Raw genomic sequence first — 18,683 nt, 5'->3', positions numbered from 1 at the left:
TCTTCCCTTCCCTTTTTATTTTGAGACAGGGTCCTGCTCTGTCACCCAGGCTGGTGTGCAATGGTGCAATTATAGCTCACTGTAACCTTGAACTCCTGGGCTCAGGGGACTCTCCCGCCTCAGCCTCCTCAGTAGCTGGGATTACAGGTGTGTGTGACCAGCTAATTTTTAAATGTTTTTAGAGACAAAGTTGCTATGTTGTCCAGGCTTTCCCTCCTTTTTTTTTTTGAACAGAAAACTGATTACATATTTTAGAAAAATTAGTTGTGAGGCAGAAGCCACATGCTTTAAACTATCAGAAAATAAACGCCCCAGGAACCATTTGTTGGCTTTTTAGGCACATGGTTCTTTGCACAGTTCTGAAGCCAAGACTCACAGATTGTTGTAGCTCCTGGGCCATATGTGTACTTGGTGCCGTGCAGTGAGGCAAGTTCTTTCACAGCAGCTTTAGCCAGGGTATTCTGCAAAAGAAACAGCAATAAGTAAGGAAATAAATAAAAGCATACTGCTAAATAAATGCCCTGTACCTTATTTTTAAGGCATCCGAAGCGTGTAAAGTAACAATTTGGATAGTATTATATGCTTTTTCAGGACCCATTTTCATTTTTCTACCTAACTTAGTGATATGATCCAAGTAATTCTTGTGCAAGGATGTCTTCCCTAGTACCCTCCCCAAGCATTCACTCTGAGCCTCTATTTATCTTGTCTTGTAAGAGTTTGTAAGAGTAAAGCAGGAGACAAGGAAGGCTTTATGGCTGTGCAAAGAAGTTGTCTACCTGTTTGCAGGCAAACAAACCAAAACACACGCACGCAAAAACCCAAAGAAAACAAAACAAACAAACAAAAAAACCGCTTGGCAATGTGCAGGTTATAAAGCCAGATTAAGTTACGATAGGGTTGTGTGAGTTAGGGCAGGAGCATTAGAAACTGCCCATAGGATTGGCTAGTCAATGCAACATTCAGTGCCAGCATGGAAATGCTTAGGACTGGCAGTTCCATAGATAAGTGGTAGCTCCAGCTTGGAAAATTTTTAGACTAAAAAGTTACAGAATATTCATTCTATTTCAAAATGCAGAACATTTGAATTTCAGAATTTAAAAAAGTTGTTAAATATTAACTTACGTGTAATCTTTTTTCTTAGAAGCATCATCACCTTCTCATAAGAACCATTGCCCTCCGGTTCCCTGCACCCAACTCCTAGGGAAAGGCTCTCTGTACTCAGAAACTCTGTGGTAAAACTCCACTGACATACTGCCTATTTAAATAAAACACTTGAGAAGCAAGGCCTGGCTCAGCTGTCTGGGGAATACAGATTTGAAAAACAAATTGTTTACTGCATGAGAATTAGCCATAATTCATTCCGGTAATGAAACTGGCTGTATTTCATATTCTGGCATTATAATTACTTCTTCTACATATGCCTGGAAAACTGTGAGGTTGGTGATGAAATCAGAATAATATGATTTTTACAAAGTAGGAATTTTCCTTCCCTTATTCTAGTGTTGAAACCAGTTTAGTAGAATCTTATGTCAAACTGATGAGGGCATGGCCATAAGACTTCAAGGATTCCAATTCCTAAAGCATTAATACTTCATCAGCCAGGTGGTAAATTAGAAAACTTTAAGAGAGTTATAAAATGTAATTCATTATTTTCTGTTCTGGTCCACTGAAATGATGCAATCAGCTTCCTGGAACTAACATTATTTTCAGGGTTTTAGTTCAGTGCCTGCAAATTTTAGGGTTCCATTTTCCTGTTTCTAAACTGATAAACTAAGACATGCTTTCTCTAACTGCATGGAATATTTACTGTTGTGGCCTAAATATATTGCTCCTCTTGTTTAATCTTATTGTAACAAAGACACTAGATTTAGATTTTTTTAACCCTTTGGTTAAACCCTTAGGTTCCACTGCCAATTGAAACCAGAACCAGTTAAACATTACATAATGCTAAGAATAGATTTAAAACCATCTTCTGGAGATGTGAAACATGGTGAGGCAATAGTTCTTTTTGTAGGTAAACATGATATTTTCTACCATTCTACAATTTCTTTAACTTGCCATTTATCAAAGGAAATCTCTAGTTAGTTATTTTTCTGGAAGGCAGAACCTCTGATCTTACAGAATTCTTATTCCTTCCCCGGTTGCCTTCTTCAGGCTTTACTTCAATTTTTCCTTAAGCCTTGAATTATTATTTTTAGTTAGTGGAAATATTCTTCAAGATTAGTTCCAAACATGAATAGTTACGAAGACTTGAGAAGATTTAGTAGTCATTGTCGTTATCTTTTGGGCTCGTGTTGATTGATTGTCGTTCAAGTCTCTCAACATATTTACTGGTGCAATACAATAATACAGTTTTCAGACAAAACCAAAGGGGGCTATTTGTGATCTGTTATCTCTTTTGACTTACTATCTTATCAATTTAATCATGATTTCCATTAAGGCCACAGAAAAATGTTTAGTTGTCCTTTCCTCAAACCACACTCTGGGCATGTGAAGTGACATCTGAGTTCTCTCTATGCCTTCACTGGCATCTTTTGGAAACAGTTGCTCTAGTTTTTTGATGCTGAAGGAATACCTGAGGTTGATGTGGGCTTAAAAAGGTTGTTATTTTATTCCTGTCACAGGTTCACACTGGAGGAACATTTAATTTATGTCTAAGTTCTCAGCTCTTGTCCTCAGTTGCTCTCTCATCTTGATATCCACCTCATCTCTCATCTTCTGAAGATCATCTCATCACCACGTCTTCGGTGGCTCTATCATGTCAAACCTCTTTGGCAAAAACAGTTGTTACAAACCAGGTCCGGCCTTGTCTCTCAGGCTACATCATTTGTTGTGTATTCTCGTGTTCCTCCTGAGGTAGATTTTCCTGAATTACTTCTCTCTACACCCTTTCCTGCTTCTCCTGACCTCCATGACTGTGGGTACCCTTTTCGCTTCACTGGAATCCTCTTTCTGTCTTTGCTAATATGAATAATTGCTATTGTTTTTCCAGATTCAGTTTTAGTGTTATCTTCTTTATGAAACTGCCTCTACTCTCTTAGGAAGCATTGAGCACCCCTCCTTGTTGGGTGCCCACACTTTTATCAGGGTTCACTGTGTGCTATAATCAGTTGTTTTTGCATCTATGTCCTCTCCAGGTGAGCTCCTTGAAGGAAGGAATTGTTGGCTATTCATTTTGTATCCTCAGCAGATTGCATAGCACCTAGCAAATTATTAGTCAACTGAGTCTAACACTCTGGCTTAGGGGCATTATGAATAGTCAAGGTTTGGGTGGAGGTGCAGAGTGCTGAGCTTTGCAGAGGCTGAACCCACCTGAGTGGAGATTGGGGATGCTTCTGGGGAGGGCAGTGGTACCATTTATTGATGGTTGATGGGTTGCTACATTTAGACATTGACATCTTCTGTGCATTTTACTTATTTCTATTAATTAAAAAAAAGTCTATGGATCCTTTCTCTCAGCCCCTCCAAGGCCAAAAGACAAAAAAAAGTCAGAACAGACATTAATCAAGTAAAATATCATATTTTAAATTCCAATTATGTTAACAAAAATCCCTGGAATCAGTGTGTGTCTTTTCTTTAGAAGAGTTCAAATAATTTCACAAATGTTACTCATTTATCTTCTCAACATTATCTGTCCAGATTTCACTGACACAGAATTTTCTAGCAGAATGGAATGCCATCTGGGGCAGCAAGCTCAGTGGGAATGTTCCAATCAACCTGGATGACTGACCCCTGCCAAGAATGGTAGAGAGAAAGGTAATTCTTGCATTTGCTACAATGTTAGAGTGGTAACTCTGTTCCCTTGCATGTTTCTGTAAAAAGAGACGAGGGCACATGATGGAAGAGCCAAGAAGCAACGACACAGCAGACAGCTCGGTCCGTATCTTGAAATTCCAATTAGTGACAATTTCTATACAACTTCTCTTTTGAGGGACATCTTACATTGTTTCTCAGTGGATTCAAAATCAGAACTAACATTTACATAAAAACTTAAGCTTTACAAAGAGCTCTTGATAAGAGCTAGATATTTTTATCCCCATTTTACAGATAAAAGAACTAAAACTCACAGAGGATAAAAGAACTTGCTCAAGGGCACACAGCCCCATAAGTGGCTGACTTGAGCTAGGTTCTTCTTTCTTTAAATCCTCTGCTCTTTTTCACTTCTCCTTGTGGCCTTGCAATACTTCAAAAGAAGTGTTGCTGGAGCTGGTTTTACCAATTGTAAAGAACAGAAGGAAGCTAAATATAAATCAGCCTCAGAGAAAACTTTGCTTTCGGTCAAGGCCAAACATGGTCAGCCTTTATTAATCCTTAGCTATGAATTTCCTACCACATCTTATGCATGTTCTCTTTTGTCATCTATTTCCTCAAAAAGAGGCCTTGGTCCTAGAGCAAAAGACAGAGAGAGTCTAAAATGTCACGTCTAGCTCACAGCCCAAGAGACAAAGTAAGAGCTAGTGTAATGTTTCTCCAGGCGTTGAGTTCCAAGGACCTGGTGAGATGAATAAGGAGAGGATATTCTTTTCCACTGACCTGCATTCCCATTGAATATATGATAAAGAAACTCCCCTTTCGTGACTGTGCACATCGTTCTCACTCCAATCTCTTGTACACGGCCAGCATCAATCTTCCAGTGGCCCATTATTACAGTATAAGAAAACAAAAGCTCCAAACCAACTATAAGGTATAAAACAATTTAAAGAAAATTTTCTGTAGAACTTTGTTTCTGACTGAAAGTTCTGAGTTTAGTCATCCCTATGGGTGAATATCTGTGATAAGGGAAGCATCAAAATGACCCTTAACTGCAGTTTCCTTCCTTCTGTCCTGCGATAATGGGTAAATTATACCAAGGGACCAATAAGAAACTTAACTTTTATAATTTTGGTGCAAAAGAAGAAGTCCTTACGGTCTATAAGCAGGCACCAAGGAGAAAGCATTTGAGACCTGAAAAAGCAAATGTGTTTTGAGAAAAAGGAGGCCCTGAGATTAGAGAAGGGCAAGGAGTTAGGAAAAAGTTTGACTTAGGAGAACCAGACCTGCCGATTTCCACAGAGCCCAGGGGAGTGTGGGAATGCTTTCACTGATGAAAACCAAACTTTGTATTGGACTGATCTGCATACATATTTTTAAGCTCTTTGACATTCAAGGGAAATGTGAAGTGTGAGTCAGCTGAAATTGCAAAGTCTAGAGAATGTATGTATGTATTTATTTATTTTTCTGGTAGAAGTGGAGTTTCTCCCAAATAAATAAACACTGTCTAATGGGGGATTTGTAGGTTCTCTTGCACTTGAAATTTGCAGAACATTGTAAAGTTTTGTGAAGAAAGTATAAGATCCTGTGAAAGGCCAGAGCCTTTGTCCAGGAATGTGACTTTGTTCTTATCTTTATTTAAAGCAAGTTTCTCAACCTTGGCACTCTTGCCATTTTGGGCTGGATAATTTGTTGGGCATGGGAGGGCTGTTCTGTGCATTGTAGGAAGTGTGTCAGCATCCCCTGGCCTCTACCCACCAGATGCCAGTAGAGCTTGACAGTTATGACAACCAAAGTTGTCTCCCAAACATTGCCAAATGTCATCTGGGGGTGGGGGGCAAAATTAGTTGAAATGGAAGTCATATAAAATATTTAATTATGGTAAACTAGAATTTATTTTAGGAAAAAGATGAAAAAGAAAGACAACTGATTTTAAAGGTGCTATGAGAATGTCTTTTTCACTGTTGATGACATTACAAGTATCTTTTAAACATCTCTGCTAGGTCACTTTTGCTAAAACATCACTTTATCCCAAGAACTTTCAGGCTTTTAGGAAAAAATACAGATTGACCAGTTAAATTTAAATTTCAGATGAACAATAATTTTTCAGTAGAAATCTGTCCCATGAAATATTTGGACATGGTTACAATAAAAATTATTTGTTGTTTGAATTCCAAATTCTACTGGAAGTTCTGTAATGGACCTACAATCCTATTTTCCAGGCCCCTGACTCCAGGGCCCACTGTGACACAGGATTCATCCTGGCATTCAAGTGCCTACACAACCTGGTCACCTCATTGATTGGCCCTTGCCCCGACTGTTCCCCAGGGAGAACACTCGATACAAGATGACCCCCTTCTACTTCCTTCCTCAACTTCATCTTTCAGTTTCTCCATTGCTCATTTGTTGGCTATTTTCTCTGCCTAAAACGTCCTATTCCTTTCTCTGCCGCTCAAATTCTGCCCAGACTTCAAAGCTCAGAACAAGTTGCATCCCTTCTTTATGATCTTCACTGTGTAGCTTCAGCAAACATTGCCATTTTCCTCTCCTGAATTCCTACTACTGCACTAATGGGAAACTCCCAATTCTGTTCTCCTTTTGTATGGTTTCTGGTACCCAAGTCTAGTCATTTCAGTAGGATTGTAAGTTCTCAGTGGCAGGAAACATACTTTATAATGAGCACTTAATAGTTGCTTAATGAAATTTCTTTTTTTCCCTTCCTTCCTTCCTTCCTTCCTTCCTTCCTTCCTTCCTTCCTTCCTTCCTTCCTTCCTTCCTTCCTTCCTTCCTTCCTTCCTTCCTTCCTTCCTTCCTTCCTTCCTTCCTTCCTTCCTTCCTTCCTTCCGCGACGGGGTCTTGCTCTGTTACCCAGGTTGGAGTGCAGTGGCATGATCTTGGCTCACTGCAACCTCTGCCTCCCGGGTTCAAATGATTCTCATGCCTCAGCCACCCGAGGAGCTGGGACTACAGGCGTGTGCCACCACATCCAGCCAAATTTTTGTATTTTTGGTAGGGAAGAGGTTTCACCATGTTGGCCAGGCTGGTCTCAAATTCCTGACCACAAGTGATCCTCCTGCATCAGCCTCCCAAAGTGCTGGGATTACAGGCATGAGCCACCAGGCCTGGCTATGAAATTTTTGATGATTGATAAGCCATGTACTGACCAGGCCTAGTAGGAGAATTTTATCAGGCCAAGAAGTCCCTTAAAGAGCATAATGGTGAATAAGCAACTAGTTTCTTAAATAAATTCTGAGTTTATCATTTAAAGTTTTTGTCTTTTAAGTGAGAGTATAAATTTGGAGAAAATTCCTGCAGCAGATATTTTGTGTCTAAAGCCCTGTTCACCTGAGCCGCTGATAAGCACACCTGAAAGCAGAATTGTGACTTGCTACTCTTGCTATTAGGGACATGGAGCGGCTGTGATGGGTGATGTGCTTGGATGTGTGCATAGCCCGGCAACTGTCCGCCTTCTAATCACAATAGTTTTCCCTCTGATTTTTAGGTTTATCTTTAACCATAATCTTGCATTATACTCACATTCTTGAGGAGAGCAGGGGACTCGTGTCTTAGTAATGCCTTAATTAAAACTTCAATTAAGAGGCAGGGAGTGAGGTGCCACTGGACTGGAAGGTGTTAGAATTTAGAAGTAGCTTTCTATCTTTTGTTCACATTTAATAATTTTTTAGAAAGTCTGTCATATTTCTTCTTCTGGTTACTGTTATCTTTTTCCTGGTTAATGAATATATATATCTCTCAAAAGAATGGGCCAGAATCATAAAGACTAGGCCATTAGAAGTTAGTCATCTCAGCTAACCAGAGGACATCTTTAGTAATGTCCAGAGGCAGAGGTAATTATGATGTACTGTGTGGGATGAAAGACTTTCTGATGAATGTTCTTCTGCAAAGCAGTTCTATGGGGTACCACCATAGAATGTACCCACTTAAATATGTGTCTGTGTGTCTTTGGAAATTGAGGCAGCCTAGAAGATTCTTCAGGAGCCAGTAGCTTTAGACCCAGGGCTACCCTGACTACTAGTGTTGGCTTCACCAAGCCTTCCATGCCTCAGGTGGAAAATGAGAAACAGACCAGAGAATTTCTAAGACTTTTCTAGGCATAACATTCTGTGCTTCTAATGCAGAGAAATGGTGCGAGACTCATGCCCTGGATTGGCACCTTTGTGTAGTGCACTCTGCTTTCCACGTTGTTAATCTGTGGAGAGGGACAAGATACTTGTTGGCTGGATATTCTTCTGGCTTCCCATTTTTCACTTTGAAGTTGTATTATTATTATTATTGTTATTATTAACAGTGTCATGTAGACAACTTTGCAGGAGGTGTACCAAAGATTGGGTGCTTCTTCCTGCCCAATAAGTGCAGTCATTTGGTTAGGTTTGAAAGGCTTTTATCCCAGTTTTAATTTCTCTGACAATAACAAGGTCACAGAATTCAATATTTCATTGTCCTTTAGAATTTTGGAAATCTAAATTCATTGTTTTTCTTCTAAGTCTTAAAACTTCCTTTGGGCCGGGCGCGGTGGCTCACGCCTGTAATCCCAGCACTTTGGGAGGCCGAGGCGGGCGGATCACAAGGTCAGGAGATCGAGACCACGGTGAAACCCCGTCTCTACTAAAAATACAAAAAAAAATTAGCCGGGCGCGGTTGTGGGCGCCTGTAGTCCCAGCTACTTGGGAGGCTGAGGCAGGAGAATGGCGTGAACCCGGGAGGCGGAGCTTGCAGTGAGCCGAGATCGCGCCACTGCACTCCAGCCTGGGCTGGGCAACAGAGCGAGACTCCGTCTCAAAAAAAAAAAAAAACTTCCTTTGACGGTAGTGGCCACTTTATATTAAAGAGGTCTACACTGAGAGACTGGACGGTTTATGAGGCCATTAGAAGCTCAGAGTGCACTTTGTATTCTTGCTTTAAACAATATAGTATGAGTAAAATCAGTTTGCAAATGGGAAAGCATTATATGTGTGAGATATTCTTGTTATTCCATCTCCCTTCTGCTCTGCTAAACATATCTTTTCTAGTAGTCTTCTCTGCAATCCATATAATACTTTTCCTGTTCTTTACTTCATTGGTCTTTTGCATTCTTATCTCTGCCCTTCTTTCTTCGGAAGGTTGTCTTATGATGTGAGCAATTATTAGGCAAGCTACATGTAAAATCATTCAGAAATGAAGCCACATAAATATTTGTCATGACTCAGATATCAAAGGACTGCTGCTTATGGGATGTCCTAAGTTTGGGCTGAAAATGCTAACATAAGGACAAGATAATTTCCTTTAGTCTAGTCTTATTGTCATTGAAACATATATATTTTTTGCTATAAATATAATAATAATTTTATAGATATAAAGAAAAATAGAAATCCCATGTATACCAATGACTTGGCAGAATGCTGTATAAGTCCTCATTGTTTCCTTTGAATTTTAATGTGGTATGACGCAAGAATTCATCTTCCTAATGTTTTACTACCTTTTGTTTTCTGCAGCAGAGTCACATTTCTCTATGTAAGAATTAATATGGAGGCACTAGATTTGGGTGGAAAATTAACTTTTCTAGACCAAGGCTTATTTTTTTCCCCTTGAAATCCTCATTGCAAATAAAAACTAAAAATGTTAAGATTGATATTTTTGAGAGAGTCATATTCTTTTTTGTGTATACGTATATTTGTAATTGCACTATAGTTAATGAGCTTGTTTTAGCAAAATGTGCTTTGGAAGTAAGTAAATTGGAATTCTACCATACAAGAAAAAGTTGGAAGGATCTCTAGCTACTCAAAATATTAAAGTTGCTTTGGTGTGCTAAACTAAATTCAGACACCAAATGAATCAGATAATCAAATAACAGTCACCTTAAGTAGCATGCCACTTACTAGTGGCATTTAAGTGTTTCTTTTAAGATACTAGAGGAAAGCTTAATCAATAGAGAAAATTATTGGAAATTAAAAGTTTTTAAATCAATGAGTCTGATATATCAAATTCAATTTATGCATTTTAGTCACCTGTCTTGTACTCTGGTAAAGATAAAAGTGGCATGTACTTTTATTTGAACTTTTTAGTTTTGTGTGTGTAGAAACAAGCATCCAAAATAAGATTATTTTGTGGCTTGTGCTTTTTCTCCTTTTGAGAATAGATTATGAACATTTTACTTTGGTAGAATTCTACTTATTATACTTCATTGGCAATTAGAATTTAACAACAATTTTGGAGGACAGGATTTTGAATAGTATCTCTTTTACTATTACCTCTCCTTGACTTTAAACAAAGAAGTGACTCTTAGGGAAGAGTATCAGTGACTCACGTTCTGTTGGAACAGTTTTACACCATTTGGTGCACATGTGAATTGGCCCATTAAAACTGCTAACTCTGAGGCTTGCTTCTTTTGCTGGAGAAAATTCCCTTAGGAAGTAGCAAAAATTATTCATAATATTCTAGAGGCAGGACTTACTTGCCTTTTTTTTTTTTTTTTTTTTTTTTAAGGATGATTTGGAGACTTTTAGGGTAGCCCAGATTCTCGTTGTTATTGTATACAACTAGTGGCAACAAAGCTGTCTCATCACTAAAAGGGCTTACACTTATTCCTTGAATAGGAAATGTACTGAATAAGAAAACTTTGGCAGCTCAGCTTCCAGGAACACTTTAAGGTTTATTCTGTTAGTGTTAGTCTTTTAGTATTTATGTGTAAAACTAGTTGATACTGAAGCAAACTGGATATATATGTTATTGCTACTCTCAATGTGTTTTGTAATTTTTATATTTTAATTATTAACTCATTAGTATGTAGCTATGGCTTTGGCTTTTTCTCTTCTGATATGGCACAACTTAAATATATTTACATGAGTTATACAAACTACATACCCCCACCTCCCCTTTTCTGGTGGCCAGAAATTTTGGACAGAAATGAGGAGCCAACCACACCCATCTCTGGGACAGCAAGACTGTGAGTGCCCACTGGCAACACAGACAGCCTGAGCTTAAGTGAAAAACTGAAATGCTTAGCGGTGCTAACTTCTATATATTGGCCACGGATGGGGAAAAATGAAAAGCTTTTTGAAAAATTGTATTTTTTTTTAAAGAAAAGGGCCCATCCAACTATTAGCTATCAATTTTCTAGGAGATGGGGTTATTTTTCTGATTTGTTCTCAAAATATTTACAGCATTACATATTTTATTTGGTCTCTGAAAGACTGATTCTGAAAGTATAAAACAACATTTTTCAGTTTTAAAGTTACTGGGTCTTCAAATTTATTCATTTAAGTAAGCCAAATATGCACGTCATTGTCTAAGTGGAATACATTTTTTTTTTTTTTTTGGCGTAACTCAAATGCTTTAAATCTTATATTTGCTCTTTTAGTTTATTGGTGCCAACTTCTGGCAGCCAGATGTTTCACAAATTAATGAAATATTGTTTGAAAGATTCAAACATGCTTATTTAAAAAATTATTCATTGACGTGATATTTCTCAATGAGAAAACTCATTATTTAACTGCTCAAGTGATTATGTCTTGATTGTTCAATAAGATTGCTAGTTTTTTTGATGTCAGAGATTCTTAAATTTCTTTGCTTTATGCCCTGTATGTGGTAAAGACTCATTCACATTATTTGTTCATTGATTGATTTACTTTTGAGTCTCACCCAATCAAAAAGTGAAATAAACAGTTTTAGTATTTAATGACTAAACCTGATATCACCCAAGTGTGACAAATTCCTAATGACATCTGCTATGCTCTGCTATGCTCTGGATCTGTGTCAAATTCAGCTCAGGGCAGCTTGACAAAACTGACTGAAAAAAAATATGTATGTGATCAAGCAACTTTGTTGATTATCTCAAATGCATCTGAAATCATCATGTAAGTCAGTATTGTGGTGAAGCCAGAGGAAATGGAACTATTGTCATTTTGAAGATTAGTCAATAAATCACATGTGGGGAACAATTTCCTGTATGAAAATCATATTTCTTTTAGCCAACTCCAGATTCCTTATACATCTGTAATAAGTTTTTCAATTCTACTACCAAAAAATCAATAAAGGGACTTGCAGAAAGTGTTCTTATAATGATTTTTTTTTTTTTTTAGGATTAGAATTTCAAAAATCTCAGCAGTAAAATATCATACCTACTATTTTGCTACTTACCAACTCAACATTGTTCTCACCGAGTTTGTAAGCATATGAGTAAGGGTAGATTAACATTTGGGAGTACGAGTGGATTGTCAGATATGCCTTGATGGAAGAGAGGTTGTTGCGGATGAAATCAGCCAGGGCTTTGGTCTCCTTTTCAGACTCTGCAGCAGGTCCACAGTAAGTTTCATCACAGGGGTTTCGAGAGGCTCCAATTTCTGGAAAAACATGTGATGTTAATGGCAAGGATCACCTAATAAGGTTCTTGTGAGGATGTTTTAAACTTTCAAATTAGAAAGTTGTTTTCATAGGAGTCCTAATCAAGGAGGCCTTATAGTTGTCCCTATTATGTATATATTATGTAGTAAAATATCCATTTAATCACAGGATTAGGATGGTATGTTTTTAAGCTAACATGGTAAAAAGTTGCACGTGGAATCACCAATGTGTCTCCGTGTAGTATCAATATAGTGTAAGAACATTAATAAGCAGGGGACAAACTAATATCCATGAAAACATTTTTAGTATGATCATTCTTAATTGCATTACAATTTTATGTAAATAATGACTTATTTAATGGCTGTCTCCCCCTCTAGACTATACATTCCATGAGTAGTAGGATTATGTCTGGTTTGTTCAGCCTTATATTTTCAGCATCTAGCACAGCTGGGAACACAACAGAGTTCTCAATATGTTTTAGTTAATTGAATTAAATTTTTTTTTTTGGTGCTTTTAGAAAGTTAGAACTTTAAAATATAAAACTTTGCAGTTTTTTTTTTTATTTTAGACACTATTGTGTTTTCTTATTTTTCCTGTTATGTTTTTCAATGGATAGATGCAAAATGGTTAGACTGATACTTACCGCACCAACCAGCATCAAAATTTCTGTTGGGGTCTGTGCCAATGCAGCTAGATCCAGCATGGGTGGAGCGAGTCTTTCTCCAAAATCGGCTCTGAAAGTGGACTATATGGTTAGGACAAATATAACAGAGAGAGGTTGGTTTTAATTTAATCAGCCTCTCTCAGTATTGTTGCATATACCTTGGTCCAGGTGTAGATGTAGCCGTCGATATTGAGCACAGGCAGGATATAAAAGTCTAACTTGTTGAGAAGCTCTGTTATTTGGATCTCACTTCCATAGGTACGAACAGCCTGCATGTGAATTATGAAGAGGAATGTCATGGAAAAATGGAACATATAATGCTGTTAAAGTTTACAAAGACTGTTGAATGTTAACTTTGGTAACAAAAACAGTATTTCCTATTGAGGATGGACAATATTAATATTTAAAAAGCAATCAGCAAATTACTACCAATACTTAATATTTTTATTTATAATTGTTATTTCTAATTCTTCTCTGCTTCCAGGATATTTCTATTGCATCCTTCTTATTTTAACTTTTTACTTTAATGAGAAACTTATTTAATTAAAGACTTCTAGGCCGGGCGCGGTGGCTCAAGCCTGTAATCCCAGCACTTTGGGAGGCCGAGGCGGGCGGATCACAAGGTCAGGAGATCGAGACCACAGTGAAACCCCGTCTCTACTAAAAATACAAAAAATTAGCCGGGCGCGGTGGCGGGCGCCTGTAGTCCCAGCTACTCAGGAGGCTGAGGCAGGAGAATGGCGGGAACCCGGGAGGCGGAGCTTGCAGTGAGCCGAGATTGCGCCACTGCACTCCAGCCTGGGCAACAGCGTGAGACTCCGTCTCAAAAAAAAAAAAAAAAAAAAAAAAAAGACTTCTGAAGAACATATATACTCATTTCTTTTCAGATAACAACTACAATAGCTTTTTTCAAAGTTACTAAGGTATAAGTGTAAGACCTAGTTCTGGTAAGAAGTTCTGTGGGTAGCTCTGCGTGTTCCTAATAATGTCATTTAGAAATGTATTTCTTTTCTATGAAACCTCCTGTAGATGATCTCACTAGAGGGAATGTCCAATATAACAAGATAATGAGAATGCCTCTCATAATAAGCTCACACTCAGGGACTTTGGGGAGGCTCTCACCAACACCCCAAGCTGCATAGTGATGGGAGTTTCCTTTGTTGTCTTTCTCAAGAAGGGACAATCCTGTTGTCCCTGTTAAGTAATGTAGACATTTATATATGAATGAGGGACATCATGCCCATTTAATAAGTTCCCTTAGTCATGGTCCCTCTGATCCAGCATCATACTAAACTTAAATTCAACCCTTCCCTAGGCTTACTTGAATAAACTTTAAAATAGATTAGACTTCTATGTGTGAACAGTTTTTATATACTATTAGTAATTTTTTATATATATATAAATTAATTACAATATTACATGATCAAGCATGTGCTTTTTAGGTTACAGGAGCTATACAATCATGTTCTTTTAATGATCTGCAAATTGGAAAAATAGTAAAATTTCATTCTAAGGTCCAGTTATCCTCTTCTAAAAGGCAGACGGTGAGCTACATAGTGAAGCTAAGTGATGCCAATCTGATACATAATGTCTAGAAACCAAGACTATATAACAAATATATACGGAAGTGCTTCACACAAAAATTATGTTGTATATGATAATATTCTTACACATTTAAAGCACTTCAATGTTTTCAACTTTTAAATTTGAAATAATTTTAGACTTACAGAAGAATTGCAAAAGTAGTTCCCCATATACCTGTCATCCAGCTTCCTGAATGTTACCATCTTACATACCCATGGTATAATTTTCAAAGTGAAGAAATTAACAGTGATACAATACTATAAACTAATTTATAGACTTTATTCAGATTTCACAAGTTTATCCACTAATATCCTTTTTCCATTCTCGTTTCCAATCTGGGATCCTACATTGCCTTTATTTGTCTTGTCTCCATTGTCTCCTCTGATCTGTGACAGGTCTTCAGTCTTTTTGTGTTTTATGACTTTAATACTGTTGAAGAGTTCTGGTCAGGTTATTTTGCAGAATGCCCCTTACTTTGAGTTTGTCTAAATTATTTTTCAAAATTAAATTTTGTTTATGATTGAAGGGAGGTCACTTATTTTAAGGAAGAATGCCACATATCACCATGTGATATGTCTTTTCACTGAATAATATCTGAAGGTACATGATATTGATATGTCTTATTTATTACTGGTGATGTCAACCTTGATCACTTGTTAAGGTAGTTCCTTCTGCTAGGTTTATCCACTGTAAGTCTTCCCTTTCTAATGAATACATTTTTGGGAGGAGATAACTTTGAGACTGTGCAAATATCCTGTTTCTCCCTAAACTTTTACCCACTAATTTTATATACATCATGGATTTGCCTGACATGATTATTGCTGTGGTGTTCTAGTGATGATTTTATGTTTTGCTCATTCTTTGTACATATATTAGTTGTAATTCTTCTGCAAGAAGGAGTTGTTCTTTGCCTCTCTTTTATTTATTGAATCGTCTATGCATATCAGTACAGACTTATGCATATTTTAAAACTTGTTTTTAAAAGGCTTATACATATATCTTGTTACTAGAATGATAAGGCATGAAAAACAGTATCATTTAGAGTAAGGACTACTATGCACTGTTTTCTTTTCTTCTGAAGTATACAATTATTATTAGCCAGGAGATAATGATCCAATTGGTTTAACCACAACCATTAGGTTTTACATGACCAACCACTATACTAGCTGTTGGACTCTCTACCAAATGTGGGTGAGAAAGTTCAGATGAGTGAAATTCAAATAAATACAATTTTTTTTGTTTTTTTTTTTGAGATGAGGTTTCACCATGTTGCGCAGGCTGGTCTCCAATTCCTGGGCCCAAGCAATCCAGCTGTCTCGGCCTCCCAAAGTGCTAGGGTTATAGGCATGAACCACTGCACCTGGCCCATAAATAGAATTTTCTGTTTAAAATCTTGCCTTATACAGGTCTGTTGGTGGAAGCTGAAACTAGTTTCCAAAATTGGGAACTTGTAATTGTGGATTTTTTTCTGTGTTATTATTCTCTCTAGGTTTTAAGGAATTAATTGAAAATTAAAACATACATTTCTCTTTGCCAAAAACCACTCTACACACTGACCTCTCTTACAAACCACTGGCAAAATGCAGGAGAAATCCACTCTCTGGCATGGAAACCACAGTCTATGAAAATGGCAGGCTTATTTTGTCCAGCTTTGCCAACCTATTGCAAACAAAAGGAAAAGGAAAACCATGATTCATCATAGGACATTCAGGGGTTAACCTCCACTACCCGTCTGGGCTTGAGACTCAACAAGTGAAACCCAACAGCAGCAAGAGCTGGATCCCATGATTAACTTAAAATATAATACTAACACAGTATGTTCTCGCTTCTAGACTCACAATGTTTGAGCTGAAAGCTTATATGGCTGTTTATTACTTTTATTAAGCTTGACAAGCTCATATTTTCAGATGATGCTTGATTACCCTGCTTAATTGTACTCATGTGGAGGTTATTTTCAGCTGCTGTTATTAGGTGACATGACCAAGACAACTGGATGAGTAATTAGAAGTAATCATGATTATTGCTAATCTTGTAAGAATTTTTACTACTCTCTCACTTATTCCTTGTCTTTTTATTTCCTTCATTAGAATTACATGACAAAAATGGTGTTAGAAAATGACAGAAACAAATTGTTGATATGCTTTGTAATGTTGTCTGATAGACATGAAGTTTATGAACCTCTTTAGCAAATGGATTTGCAAACGACAGCTGGGAAAGAAGAATTTCATCAAGGTAGATAATCATTTACATTGCTTACAGGAATGTGGTTAAATTTATAGGTCTTCTCTTATTTTATTGCATTTTTCCTTTTGAATAAATCAAAATAATGATTTAAAAATCCACATATGATAAAAGAAGCTGGGGAATCTGGTTCCCTCGGGGTTGTAGGCAGGAAAGAGTTATAACAATGTTTGGGATAAGCATGTCTGTGAAATAGATGTTCATATGTTAGAATTCATTGATTTAAAGCCCTCAGACATGGCAAGGTCATGGTTAAAAATGATTACCTTGAGGAGGTAAATATCACGTCCCTCAAATGTGGTTCCGATAACACTGCGAGAGATGAGGGCTGGATTCTCAGTGGCGACTTGTTGAGTCCAAGCCTCTATCTACCAAATGGAATCATTTGTAGATCAGTGTGGCATTCTTGGTTCAATTCCCAAAGTAATATCTGTCTAAATCATGTGCACATCATACCGTTTCCCACTTGTTGTACTTCACATAACTGTGTCCTGTTGCACGAACCCGGCTATCAAACTGAGCCTCCACCACATTTCTCAGGTTGCTTATCAGTACCCTGCAACGAACCAAAGTGGGTGTTCCTATGAACATAAATGTATTTTTCCCCAGTGAACACACATAAAGCCCCAGAGCCGCTGCTTTAGCAGATGGCACAGTGCACTCTCCATAAATTCTCATGTCGTCCTCTGGTTCTTCCTGATGACCTTCAGCTGCTCCAGGGAGATTCTGTTACTGATCGTAAAGAGTGAGTAAGTCACGAAGAAGGATACTGGAGAGTGCAAGCAAAATAGGAACTTCCTCAGCCCAAACCTCAGGTATTTGACTATCTGTGAACCTTAAACTTGGAAAATGGTTGCCCGTGGTACCTGGGACATTTTGGGTCAGGGTCTTGGGTTTCCACACAACAGTATGTACTCGAAGCCTATCTATGGTCTTTCTTCCTCAGGACTTTTCTGAATTTAGAACTAAAAGTCTTGTGTTCCAGAGAGCTACTCAATTCTGGGTAAATGGGAGGAGTTGTCACTTTGGAACTGTCTCTAGGTTCTGAGAAAAATATCTTGTCTGGAAATTCAGAAATATTAACAAGCTGAAGATTTACTAGGTAAAAGAAGAATGGGTTTAAAGAACTAGTTTCTATTTGCTTGTCTTTTGGGTGGTCTAAGTAATCTAATAATGGCTCTGTAGCAAGGTAATATGAAAAGTGGTAACAGAAACCTTTGAGGCCTACCTGTTTAGATAAATGAATTGTTCAGGTGATAGTTTCCATTATGAGGCCAGTCTGAAGATGTGTGTGTGTGTGTGTGACTTCACTTCCCTTTCTACTTTGAGTGAAAAGTATTCTTGGAAGAGAGAAAAGTTTATGATCATTAGTATCCTTGATCACAGTACTGTGAATATTACAGACAGAGGCCACTTTGCAGAAATTTCTATTATCCAGTTAAACCTTGAAATGATTTTATCTGACATACAGAGAATTGCAGACACACATCAAAAGTCTGCTTCTCCTCTGGCTGCCCCAAGGACATTCTGATGAAGTATGTCAGGGACATCCTCTGAACCTTCCTCCTGGTCACTCCTTCAACTGGTGAACTTGGGTATGAACTTGCGTCTGTTTTTGGAAAGTGTAATAAATTAATACTAAACGGGATCTGTTTCCTAGCAAAAGACAAACACTTTCTTAAGGTCTTAACTGTCTTAAGGTAGTAATTAAAAAGGAAAAAATGCAGATTTTAGAAGTTATTCCATGGAAAATCATTTTCTATTGAACAGCTGCCAATGCTTTGTGAGTGTATTAGTTTTCTATGGCTGCTGTCAGTTGCCACAGACTTAGTGGTTTAAAATATATAAAATTTATTATTTTATACTTCTGTAGGTTAGAATTCCAACATAAGTCTCACTGGGATAAAAATGAGGTGTGGCTAAAAAAGAGGTATCAAGAGGGAAGCTGTAGGGGAGAATCTAATTCTTTGCCCTTTCTCGTTCTGAGAGGTCACCTGCATTCCTTGCCCATACCCTTTTCTCCACTTTCAAGGCTCCAACAGCAGATAAAGTCCTCACGTCCAATCACTGTGACCTCTTCTCCCTCTCTCTTTCACTTTAAAGA

At 37.6% G+C, this 18,683-nt stretch overlaps 1 protein-coding gene across 1 annotated transcript in view; it reads right to left on the bottom strand.

The window, feature by feature from the left end:
• The window catches only part of LOC105470042 (carboxypeptidase B1), a 32,696-nt gene that overhangs the window by 2,299 nt on the left and 11,714 nt on the right, over positions 1 to 18,683 (bottom strand). The window contains exons 4-10 of the mRNA XM_011721752.3: positions 17,036 to 17,135; positions 16,846 to 16,947; positions 15,896 to 15,997; positions 12,913 to 13,023; positions 12,734 to 12,824; positions 11,887 to 12,089; positions 377 to 461 (exon numbers count right to left, since the gene is read on the bottom strand). Coding sequence (XP_011720054.2) covers positions 377 to 461; positions 11,887 to 12,089; positions 12,734 to 12,824; positions 12,913 to 13,023; positions 15,896 to 15,997; positions 16,846 to 16,947; positions 17,036 to 17,135 — 794 coding nt within the window. The remainder of the gene's footprint in view (positions 1 to 376; positions 462 to 11,886; positions 12,090 to 12,733; positions 12,825 to 12,912; positions 13,024 to 15,895; positions 15,998 to 16,845; positions 16,948 to 17,035; positions 17,136 to 18,683) is intronic.

Source organism: Macaca nemestrina, chromosome 2, assembly GCF_043159975.1.
Source record: "Macaca nemestrina isolate mMacNem1 chromosome 2, mMacNem.hap1, whole genome shotgun sequence".
In the NCBI taxonomy this organism is placed as follows: Eukaryota; Metazoa; Chordata; class Mammalia; order Primates; family Cercopithecidae; genus Macaca; species Macaca nemestrina.
Note: the sequence above shows the minus strand (reverse complement) of the source record. Positions and strands in the feature narration are given on the sequence as shown.